This window comes from Euprymna scolopes, chromosome 39 (genome assembly GCF_053919585.1).
Source record: "Euprymna scolopes isolate OS-2025 chromosome 39, ASM5391958v1, whole genome shotgun sequence".
Taxonomy (NCBI): domain Eukaryota; kingdom Metazoa; phylum Mollusca; class Cephalopoda; order Sepiida; family Sepiolidae; genus Euprymna; species Euprymna scolopes.
Window position 1 is genome coordinate 30,035,971 of NC_136520.1, and position 13,128 is coordinate 30,049,098.

The window sequence follows — 13,128 nt, forward strand, 5'->3', positions numbered from 1 at the left end:
TTTATTTATTGGTTATTTTAATTAACAAAAATTCTAAAATCTTTCGATAATTTAACAGTAATATTAACCTGTGGAATAACATTAACATTTTCTGAATTTTTGAGATGAGGATTGATCATTTGTTTTATTTGGATTATTCTGACTACTCTTCTCATCTTTAGTGTTATTCTCACAACGTTTTGCCCGATGTAACCTCCATAGTGCAACGGATAAATAATTAAGTAAAAATTCCATTCAAAGTGACACTCTTCTGATTGATAATTTAATTCCCACTCCAAGCAATATTAAGAATACAGGTGTGAATTAATTAAAATTTCTACTCGGTCATGGCTGGCAGGACAAGAACATGCTACCTTCATGTATTAAATAAAATGTTCTGATTGAAATTCTGTACACGTTTCTGAGTTAGACAGGCTACATCTGGAGATGGTTGGAAGTTACATCGGCTGAAACGTTGTGAGAATAACAATCAAGATGATAAAAGTAGTTAAAAAAAATATAATACCAACATTAACATTGTATTATAATTATGGATGACATTATTTTTAATATGTAATAACATGTTTAATGATAATAACATTCAATATTAAAATGATGTTAACTTGATTTTATTTGCTGTTTTACTAAATTTATTGGTCTGGAAATTATTGTGTGGGTTTTTTTTTCAAAATTTTTATAAAAATTTTATTGGATTTTTGCCTTTGCTTTTTTTCCCCCTCACCTTCTCTTTCATATTTCCTTTTTCTCTCTTTTATTATCTTTTTTTTTTTTTTTTTTCCTTTTTTTTAAATTTAATTTTTTTTTTTAAAGACTTATCCTTTTCTTTACAAATTTTTCTTTGGTTATAATATTTTTTCCAAATATTTTTATTTCTATTTATATGTGTCTTTTAGAAAAATTTTTTTAAAAAACCTTTTTCTTCCAAGAGATCTATTTGTATTTTTTTCTTTGTCTATATCTATTTTGTTTTTATTTCCATGATATTTATTTGTTTTATTTTTTTCCTATGATATTTCTGTCTTTTATTAAGATATTCATTTCTATTTATAAGAAATTTCTTTAAGATAGGTTTTTAAAAAAATTTTGGAAGTGTTTTATTTCTAATTTTAAATATGTTCATTTTTAAATATTTTTATTTTAAAAAATTTTTTATTTTTAAAGTTTTAAATTTTGAAACATTTTTTTATTTTTAAACATTTTTTTTATTTTTAAGCATTTTTTATTTTTAAACATTTTTTTATTTTTAAACATTTTTTTTTATTTTTAAACATTTTTTTTACATTAATCAATTTGAGTAAATATTAAATCAATTAAAAAAAATTTATATCTTTTTTTTCAATTTCATCTGTACATTATTATATAAAATGTTTTTATGTACAAGGTGTATTGTTTATTATTTGGAAAGTTGGTGTTTTCTTTTTACTGCTTTGATTATTAATGTCTCCATCATGAAAAAAGAAATTATTTCCGTGTGACGTCCACGGATAAAATACTTTTTAAAGTCTAATATATAAAAAAATATTTTCTTGGATTCACAACTTTCGTCATTAACGGCTGAAAATTTTTAAAAAATCTTTATTTTATTCGCATTTGTCAATTTATCTTGCTAATCATTGTAGCATGTTATTAAGAATAGAAAATTTACATTCATTTTGTTTCTTTCCAAAAAACTTCATCTGGCTCAGATTATTTTCAGGTAGGCAGCCAGCTTTAAAAACAAGGGAGTAGATTATCAAATCTTTTGAGCATAGTTACTTACCTTGGTTTACAAAACACCTTGCGATAATTTATTATAAAGTTAAAAATTAAAAAGTAACAAAATTGTAATTATGCCATTTAATTTCCAACATTTCAGAAAATGTGACCAAGGTTTTAAATGGACATCTTTAATTACTCTTTTTTATGGGCAACACTAAACAAAAATTAAATTATAAATGCTCCGAGGCAAAGCCAAGTTGGAACAGATAGTTTCTTGTATGTAAATATTGTATTTCTTTCTCATAATATGAAATGAATAAAGTTTTATATAGATTCTCAAAGAGAGGAGTTATATGAAGTTCAAATCCAACCTCAGGTAAATAGAGATATACTAGAAAATAAAGAGTCTTCCCATATGCTGGTTGTTGAAACATCAGCATATCAGTCAACCTAAAGTAAAGATATTTGTTCAATATGAGGGAAAAAAATATATCGAAAGATTTTCCTTTTTTTGTTTTACTAAATGTAACTGTTTATGAGAATGTTTGTGTTCCACGATTATGCAATTTGGCTAAGAATTCTTTTTGTAATTCTCTTGACTCATCCCTTTCAGGAATCTTTCTTTTTATCTGATGACACATGTTGCCACTGCTATATTACGGTTCTTGAGCCATGCACATTTTAGTTGGTATGCAGGATGATCTTCTTTGATGCTAAAACGTTATTTCTGCTGAAGTATACATTTGTTGATGATCACCACAAGAACCACAACTACCTGTGAAGGATGGAGGGAGATATTTATGTAGGTTAGACTCCTCTAGATCAGCCGTGTTCTGACTATGTCCATGCACATTAACAGGGTTATCTTGTGCAAAATGTGACTCTTCAAAACATATAAACAGTCATTTATTATAGAGGTTAAACTACAATGGTAATTTTTCTCCTGATCTAAAACCGAACACGTACATCAAATCCATGGCCAAGGTCGCTGGAAAAATAATTGGATCATTCTACTGCTTTAGTAGATATCTCCCTGCCGATGCAATTTTCTACTTGTATAAGAGCCAAGTACGTCCTAGGATTGAATACTGTTGCCACATATGGGCAGGAGCTACTCGAAGCATCTTATCTTGGCTTAACAGAGTTCAAAATAGACTTTGTAGCCTAGTAGGGGATGCTTCTTTTCTCTTCCTTGCAACCTCTTTCCCATAAAAGATGCAAGGCTGTCTCTGCTCTATTGTTATTTTCATAGCAACTGCTCGCCTAAGCTCCAATCTATGACCCCTTGCTAAACTTTCACAAAAAAACACTCATTTAGTTGAAACCACTATCAATAATTACCCCCACTCTTTATATGTGCCTAAACTTAAATGTGGATTTCGTGAACAAAGTTTCTTTCTTAGAACTGCCTGCCTGTGGAACTCTCTTCTGTTTGCCTGCTTTCCAGGTATGGTCGTCTTCAAGTCCAACGTGAACAAGTTCTTGATGAGCTATCCCCTTAAGTAATCCAATTTACCAAATTTCCATGACGAAAGATTACTACGATATTGTCCCATTGACGTCTGTACACTTATTAACCCTTATCTTCGAGTGGCCTCCAGGCCTAGATAAGTGGTGACTCCTTTGTAAAAAAAAAAAAAAAAAAATTGGAGTCAGAAGATATAAGGTCTGACTCTTAGAATTCCAAAATATTTGACTCTGACTCCTTATTGAAAGTATTTAAATATTCAGATTGTTGATTCTTCAGAGAGGAAAGAATCCGATTCCTAGCATTCTTATGAGCCCAACGTCTTCCAACACTATAAATTTTGACTCCACGAAGATGCTAGCTACAGATTGTGCCTATTTACTATGCCTCCCCACGGGACAGAGTTAGACACCAGGGTCGTTTTTAAACGTGGAGAAAAGGTACAAAAATAAAAATTGTCTCAGTCGTGAAGGATTTCTCCTCCACCGAAAGAGAACAAGAAATGGAAGTGCAGCATCTGAAGAACAGATACTACACTTTGATCTTGACCAAAAGGCCAAAAGCAAGTGGGGAACCATAGATTGGAGCTTAGACGAGCACTTGCCATGAAAATAACCAAGGTCAGTTTTTTTTTTTTGTTAAAGAAGGGAGCACTTTGAATTGGGACAAAAATAAGAATTTCTTCAACCTAGGATTTCTTTTTCACTGATCGAAAACGTAAAAAAATGAAATGTTGTATCAGAACTTTGCTCGTAGCCGAAAGACCAATGTATATGGGAACCAGTTGAGGACGCAGTGGAAGGTCATCTTGGAAAGGTTCTGCCTCCTCTGCATGAACCCCTTAACTCTTCCACAAATAACTAAACGTTGAAATAATTAGTTTATTTGGAATATGTAAAAAAGAAACATAAAAAAAAAAATGTATCACCGAAAATAAATAGTACACCTGAAAAAAGCCAGAAAACATTGACAAAAAAAAAAAATCTTTTTTGTTAATTTGTATTCATGTTGATTTCTCTTCTTTTTTTTAACTAACAAAAGGAAGAGAAACTTTTATTTTAATTTGTCATTAAAATTTTTTTCCCTCCCATCGAATTCACAGAATGGATGGGCCTGATGCCAAGAAGACAGCTTGTTATGATATAGATGTGGAAGTTGTAAGTATTTATCAATATTGATGCAACATTGAACAGATTATCATTCAGATAACTTTGTAATCTATTATATAAATCTTAGTCGTCTTTGTATTTGTATGTTTGCTATAAACTTTTGTAACTTTTGTCATCTGCATCATACCACTATATATTTGATAGCGTTAGAAAGAGTGATCTCTCAGACACATACTATTGAAAAATTAGAAAAAATCGTCAATTATTTTGTGTAAAAATGTTGGGGTTTTTTTTAAGGGGGGGGGTCAGGTAAAAAATCTTGGTTTTTGATACTGTTTGTTAATCGTGCATGTGTGAACGGTCGGTTTATTGTTCCATTTTTGAAAGGCTAAATTTGCAATGTGATAACATCGGTGACACCTTGGTCCAATTGATAGTGGTTACTTATGAACTTACGTTTTTGCAAGTTCGCACCCAGCATGCAGCACATTTTCTTTTAATGTTTTCTCTCTTCTATTTTTAAAAAATTCTCAACTTTCTTATCCGCAAACACAATGCTGCGCTTTTTTCTTTTAATAACACAGTGACACCCAAGTCCTGTTTTTTTTTTTTAACGTATTTTACTATTAAGCAATGCCCCTTCCCAGTCTATTATATAAAGGGCAGTTATGTTTGTATTGCCAGTTAAAACTCTAAAACTACAAAACGAACACCTACAAAGTTGGTATTTTCTTGATCAGCATTACCCCGGATGAATAATATCTAAAATATTTTTTTAATTTTTTATTCTGTGACCCGGAACGGGCACAAATTTTGTTAGTTGGGTTTGTTTTCCAAATATTTGATGTACTAACTAAAGGGAAATAACTGTTTTTTGATTTTTTTTTCAATGAGTTATTTGCCTTAAGCCAACTCATTCTTTGAGTCATGTATAAAAGTGTGTGTATAGAAAAAGGAATGGGCTGGGCAAAGAAGGAAGAGAGGGTGGAGAGAGAAGAGTAAGCAGAGGAGAGAGAAAAAGAAGTTTTAATTAAAAATGTTACAATTTTGCCCTGAGCTATATTTAAAGCAAACTTGTTTGTATGTGTGTCATAGCATCACAGTTAAATGGTTGATCCAAGAATCAAACTAACTGCAGATTTGAAGTCAGCATCTTTGATGCCAAAAGTTTTTGAAACTTTTTTACAACTCCTTATCAAAACTTAAATATGCATAAAATAACATTAGAAGCAAATGTCACACCATTTTTAGCATTCTCTTTATAAGCTGATCAAACATCTACTTTTTACCTGAAGTCATCGTGTGTACTTAAACAAGGAAACATCATTTTTTTTAATAAATAAAAATATTTAAAAATACCTACTATTACATTTTTTACTTAAAAAAATTTCTAAAAATTTGATGCGTAAGTTCTCGTTCAGAATTAATTAAAAAAATAAGAATACAGAAATATCTGTTCGATGTATGTAGGCAAAATGAAAAGATATTCCAAAAAAGTCCTTGAATTTTGACTTTTACCTTGAAAAAACCTTGAAAATATGGAAAATGTCTTGAAAATTTCTTGAAAAGGCCTTGAAAATTGTATTATGTCCGGTTAAAATTTGTTTCAAAATACTAAAAATAAAATCTAAATAAATGCTATTAAATTATTTTTGGGTAAGTATTAATAAAATGGCATTAAAATATTTTTTAAATATTGAAAATAAAATCGAAATACGTTGTTCTGAAATTGCATTGTATTATTGTGGATACAAGAGTTACATCCCTTTATCACAAAACTACCTCTAGTCGAATTTTTAGATCTATGTGGAGTTGGTATTCCTATACCAAACTACAAAAAAAAACAAAAAAAACCCAGTTTAAATCTGTTGCAAAGATAAAATATTTTAGTTTGGTTGTGTGGACAAAAGCGTTCACTTTCAGTTCCAATATTTTATGCTATCTTCCAGGGTTAAAATTTTAGTCAACACAATTGTTTTTTTGTTATAGCTTCCAGTTATTTTCTAGTTGATATCATTGATAAAATAATGCATTTTTTTTTTTAATTATTTTATTACAATTTAAAATTGAAACCCCCCCCACCAAAAAAAAAAATACTTTCTCCATTTGAACTGACATGTGGACAAGATAAACTTGAGAAACTCAGCATTGATAGGTACTTCAGCTAATTGCATATATAAAGTAAAGATAACACTCCCCTCCTTTTAATATTTTATTTTTGATTAGAGTTATACATAAAGGAAAGTGAGAGAGCTAGTTAGAAGACCTTCCATTGTCATCCATAACACCGAGAATAATTTCATAACAATTTCTTTTAGATTCATCAGCTGAGCCACATTTGACTTTAAAAAAAAAGATAAAGGAAGGAGTAAAGAGAGAAACAAAAAAAAAAGAAAAAGAAAAAAATTTTTGGCAAAAAAATAAGCATCTGCTTATTCTAATTTATGCAGTTTATAATGTTGCCGTTTCTTAATTGTCAAAGTGGCTCAATCAATCAGTATGTCATACTTAGAGATATAAATTGTGAGTTCGAATTTTAACTAAAACAATTATTTTACTCTGATTTTGTCTCCAAAACATTTTGTTTTATACTGTTGAAGAGATTGCTTATTTTTATTTTTTTCTGTAATCTATATAATTTGAGGAAATTAGGAGCCCGGTAGATGCTGGGTAGCCCTTCTAGTGTTTAATAACAACAATGATAAAGTAAATATTGGAATTTATTTTTGACAATATTACATGGAAACTTTTTTTTTTTTTTTTTTTGCTGTTTACAATTGCAAGCAGAAGCTTCACTTCATAATATTGATCAGTTAGTCTGTGTTTTGTTTGTTAGAGACATAATATAGTATGCATTAGGTTAAAAAACACATCAAAAAATATACAGCCAATTACTGAAAATAATTGAAATAATCTAAAAGCAAAAAAAAAAAACCTATTAATTACACAAGAGAAAGAATTGTACATTTATGAATAGAAAAGATTAAACTTTGTTTATAGACAAATTTAATCAAAATAAATCCCCAAAATAAATGAAAAGTTGAAATTGAAAAGGATTTCATTATATTTTTCCCCATTTTTGAACTCTGAACTCCAGAATGGTTTGGGATGCCTACAAAGAGCTTTAAAGATGGATCCAAATAATTTAAATGACAAAGAAGGCTCTACAAAACTTGATAAATTGTTCAAAGTTGATGGTAACCTTTCAGCTCTCAGCTTATGAAAAGTTTGAAACATACTCAAGGACACATAGGTAATCAGTCATGTTGAGCTTGCCTGCAATTGTGATCAACATAACTGATAACCGAATTGAATTTGCTAGGCCAGTACAACAGCTGAAAGAGTATGTGATACTTTTTTATTGTCTGAGAGTTGTGAGTTCAATCCTTGCACTAGATAGTGAATACTGTCTACGAAACAGATCTTAACAAATGCATTTTTATGATACTTGATTCTAATGATTTCAATATTTTTCCCAGTTCTGATACAATTACCGATTCTGATTTTTAAAAAAAATTCTAAATATAGAGTTGTTTTTGAGGAGAGGAATAACACAAGAAACCCTGCAATATGTGCTTATATTTTTCTTTGCAAACATAGAAATACAACTGTAAAAGAGTAATCTATAAATTTCAGTTTTAGCATTAATACAAACTATGAAATATTAAGTTTTTAAATAAAAACAAAAAGAATCATTTTTGGCATTAGAAAACAGGCACAAATTTTTACAATTCCGATACCCTAAAAAATTCCGATTTGTTTTGATTATGATTCATCGTCTCTTTAATTCAGATTATTTCTATCATCCTATTCAGAAGCTGTAAATTTGAATGAATGTAGGATTGTATATTAATTCATTAAACAATCTTTTGATCGTGAGCAAGGTCATTCCTATATCAGGCCAGGCAATCATGCAACTATCCAATTAGTTTAATGTTTTTATGTGCTTTACCTAAATAAATAAATGTGAAAGTTATTTTCATCTATTCTAATTACATTAAAACAGGTTATACTTATCTAATTTGAAGATACAACTTTTGAAATACCGTATATATAGTAAACAGCAAATATCCACAAACACATTCAGTTTTTCTTAATTTGCATATTTATTTTATGAATAGCTTCTAATAAATCAATGTTCGTTAATATACCGTTGTAATTTTGCATTGTCATATTTTTTTTATATGTACAGTATTTTTGCCTTTAGTAAAGCATCTGATATTATTAAGAACAGACAACACCCAAAATACAATTCCAAATTACTTATGCCTTCTACCCAGTCATGGCCGACAGAACAAGAGCATGCTAGCCTCATAGATTAAATAAAATGTTCCGTTTGAAATTCTGTGCAGATTCTCGAGTTCTACAAAAAGAATGACAAGTTGGATATACCTGAAGAAGGTTGGAGGTTACATCGTCTGAAACATTGTGTGAATAACACTCAAAATGTAAACAGTAGTCCAAATAATCTAAATTATTAGTCTTTATCTCAAAAAGGTCAGAAACAAAATAAAAACTAATGCAATTCTGAATTTTTGAAATGAGATGTGAATGCTTGTGTTAATTAATTCTCATCTTTGGTGTTATTAGTACAATGTTTCGGTCGCTGCAACCTGCGATCTTCTTCGGGTGCTGAGAACATGCTTTTTCAAAAAAAAAAAAAAAATATGCATGGGTATCAATCCTCTGTTTCGTAAAACACTTTTTTCTTTTTCACTAATATTAACAATTAGCATAGATATCCCGAAAAATTGAGCCATAGAAAAACCTTTAACAAATATCTTAGTGACCCCTGATGATTGAAACTTCTTTATGATCCACGAACACACCCTCAAACCAATGGTTCGAATTCTTGCAATGCAGAGCCAACACTCTTTTTACTTCGTAGGAAAAGGAGCATGTTCTCAACACCCGAAGAAGGTCGCAGGTTGCATCGACCGAAACGTTGTGCTAATAACACCAAAGATGAAAATAATAGTCTGATTAATGAACATAACTCAAGCATAATGAAAACTAATTTATATCCACATATCCGCCTGTTATGTTGATACAGTCCCTGGGTAGGTCAATTTCATCAAAAAAATAAATGAATTATCATTGAAATTGAAGGTAATTTCAATATATTTACCCATCTTTGCTCACTAAACTGGCTGGTTTCTAATGCATATTATAATAAATAAACCTTGCAAGAGATGTTGGGGGAGAGGCACTATGATCTTCTGTATTTTCTGATATGTTTTCATAAAATCTTTCTCTATTATGATCTAACAATGCCGCACCTGTCGTATGTACTGATTTTCTACTTTTCATTTTGAGTCACAATATTTCGGAATATCACCCCCCTCCCCCACCTCCAACTAATCATTTTTAAGCTAGCCGGACTCAAAAGACATGTCACGAATGATCTATGCAAATAAAATGTTAAAGTGGTAACATTTTATTTGTATAGATCATTCGTGACATGTCTAGCTAGCTTTAAAATGATTTTGTTAAAACTGCAAAAGTATTTATCTAAGCAGGGATGCCTGACATTGCCCAGTCATAAAATACGCTTAAATATGATATTTTAATTCTTGCAGATTTTATATATATTATTATCGAGTCAATGTTACAAAGTTGTGATTTCAGAAATATATCCATATGACTTGGGTGCATCAAATTGAATGGAAACCAAAATCAAAACTTATGAAGAAAAAATACACACACACACACTAGCTGTGGTTCAATTTGGCGAAACAGAAAAAAATCCCAAAATGAGAAATTGCATTTTTCTTATGTGCTTAATTTCCCAGTACGTGTGGATACGCAATTTTTTGTTGTTCCATTTTCTGAGATATAGAGATTTTCTGGTTTGCTGACTCGTGAACACGTAACATAAATTGTCCATGTGAGAAAAAGTCAGTGTGAAGATGTAAGCCACAGAATTGTAAAGATTGAGTGCCATCAGCTATAATTGAAACCAAAACTTATGAAGAATTCTTGATAAAATTATTTATTGCAATAAATTGAAGGTCATAACAATTAAATGATAATGATGTAAGCGTGACATAGAAAATAGCACATTATTGTATTAATATATAGACTAAGTAGCAAATTTGGCGTAAGAAATTAAAACAATAGTAACTATTGTACAAGTAATTGCAGAAGATGCCGAATGGGATGAAATCAGGATCATGTCTATAACATACAGGGTGACTGTGCAACTGTTTTTGTTGTTTTGTTTTTTGTTGTTTTTTTTTTGTACTAGGGGTGATGTGAATTTTCTAAAATAATTGAAATAGCTGTTAAAAACAAAACATTCTACTGTGAGATTAGTTGTTATGCAAATAATAATCACAGTGAGCTAATTTATAAATTTTACAATTATTGATAAACTCCTATAAATGAAGAAACAGGTAACTTTGAATAAATAAATGCATGGAAAAGGGTATTGCTGGAATAAACAATACCGGCAACATAAAAAGAACACAAAGATTATGATATAAAACTTTTATAAAATGTTTAAAGATAACTAGAAAATTTGGCTTTAAAAAATCAAAATAATATTAACTGACTAAATTAACTCCGACAAAAAGTATAGTTCTAAGTAAAATTCAATTTTTTTCTGGGACAATGAAGTAAGCTGTGTGTGATTATACAAATGAATCATTTTTCTAACCAGTCAATGACATTTTAGTTTGATATAAGACTGGCATGATATTCAGTTCTAGTCAGTTTCCATTGTAAGCCATTTCCACATTGCGATGAATTTTTTTTTTTTTTGAAGGTTTGTAACCCTGGGTTTGCTCATCCATAAATGTTTAAGTCCATTAAAAGTTGATCGACCTTTATCTTTCTGTATGTCCCATTCAGTGTCCTGTGTACGTCGGTACAAGCAGTAGATTAGTCTGGTTTAATTTGCTGATGATAGTTTTATGGGATGATGAAGAGTATGAAAACTTGACTGTGGGAGATATTCTGAACAGAACTGATAGTAAATTATCTAGAGGTCCTAGGTCTAGCTGGATCCTAGTTGATTACAATTAACTGACCCAAAGACATGTTTACCCTAAATGCAAATTTCATTTATTCAGCAATTTTGGAGATAGAAATAAAACAAGCTAATTTATGCAGGTATATAATTCAATTCATTTGAATTGGATTACTTTTCTTGTTTTGGATATTCTTGCAAACGTATATAACCTATTAATTTTATTTATTGCCGACTATTATCCTCATCTTTTCTTAGTTGTTTCACGACGTTTCAGCCAACTATTCCTCTGGCCTTCGTCATGTAGTAACCGCGACGGGATAGGAACTCCGAATCTTCTGACTGCATCTACTGCAATTACTGCCTTCTGTAGTTGTTGTCTCACCGCATTTTTTGGTTTGGCCAAGTAAGCTTCTGGCCAGCTTTGGGTAGGATTGAAACGACTAATTTCAGACAATTCACACCAGAGGAATAGTTCCTATTTACAATGCCTCCCCACAGGACAGAGTTAGACACCAGGGTCGTTTTTTAACGTGAAGAAAAGGAACAAAAATAAAAATTGTCTCAGTCGTGAAGGATTTCTCCTCCACTGACAGAGAACAAGAAATTGAAGTGCAGCATCTCAAGAACAGATACTACACTTTGATCTTGTCCCGAAGGCCAAGCACGAAACGTCATGAAACAACCAAGATAAGGATAATAGTCTGCAATAAATAAAATTAATAAAAAAATATTCATCTCAATAAAGAATTCCAATTAAATGATACGTATATAACCTATTTAGTCAGTTCAGCAACTATCCTGCTACTCGGTTCTAGTTTCTATTGTAAGCTTGATCCTTTCTGTGTTAACTTGTGTTTGATGAAAATGGTGTTCATTGGAGACTTGTAGCTCTTATTCTGTTCATTCATCTGTTGAAGTTAAGTTGATCAAAAGCTGGTCGACCATCGACTTTTTTAAGACCATGTTTGATGTCCGATAGGAATCAGGGTAGTACTCTGATGATAGAGTTTTATTTGCGGCACAACTATTCCAAAACTAAAAACTTTAATTATGTCAATGTCTTAAATGTTTATTTTTTCTTCTTTAGGACGACACCTTAAAGCAGCAAATGAATTCTTTCTTACTCTCAACACAAAGTCAACAAGAAATTGCCACTTTAGACAATAAAGTAAGCAAACTTTTATTTTCTTAATCTACCATATTTACTGTAAATCTTTTTATATTAATTTTTCTTTCAATTGAAAAAAAAACTTTTATAAAAAATTATTTCTTTATATATATATATACTGGCCGTCGTGACAGAGGTGCACTAAAGAAACGATATAAAGACTTTCTGAAGAAGTCCCTCAGTGACTGCCACATTGACCACCACCAATGGTCTACTCTTGCTGCTGACTGTGACAGCCTGGTGACGCACTGTCCACCAGGCTGTCATCTCCTTTGAGGTCTCCTGCACAGAGAATCTGTGGGAGAAACGCTGCAGGAGGAAAATCCAGGAAGCCTCAGCAGCCGTGCCTAACATGACTTTTGACTGCAGCTGCTGCAGCCATATCTGCTTGTCCCGCATCGGGCTTGTCAGCCACAAGCGTGCCTGCAGTCAACGTGGCCAGCCCCCTTCATAGGATATTTGTTTGCAAAGTCGAGACAAGATATAGTTTAAAAATTTTTGGTGTTGAAAATAAAATAAATTTCATTATTTTTCTTTTTTTTTTTTATAAAAATATTTTTATGCATATTTATTACAATTTTGATTTTAAAAATATGTATTTTTATGAAAAATATTTTTCTATAATTATCAATTTCTTTAAAAAAATAGAAGATGCTTTTGTGAAGAAGAAAAGACTTTTTGTGAAAGTTAATAGATCAAACTTTTTTGTGTT

General features: G+C 30.7%; 1 protein-coding gene across 50 annotated transcripts in view; it reads left to right on the top strand.

Moving 5' to 3' along the window:
- Positions 1-13,128, top strand: part of LOC145263687 (SWI/SNF-related matrix-associated actin-dependent regulator of chromatin subfamily D member 1-like) — a 273,700-nt gene that overhangs the window by 256,072 nt on the left and 4,500 nt on the right. For all 50 annotated transcript variants that reach the window (XM_080120590.1, XM_080120583.1, XM_080120574.1 and 47 more), the window contains 2 exons: positions 4,269-4,323; positions 12,336-12,416. In XM_080120590.1, the coding sequence (XP_079976716.1) occupies positions 4,269-4,323; positions 12,336-12,416 (136 nt within the window). The remainder of the gene's footprint in view (positions 1-4,268; positions 4,324-12,335; positions 12,417-13,128) is intronic.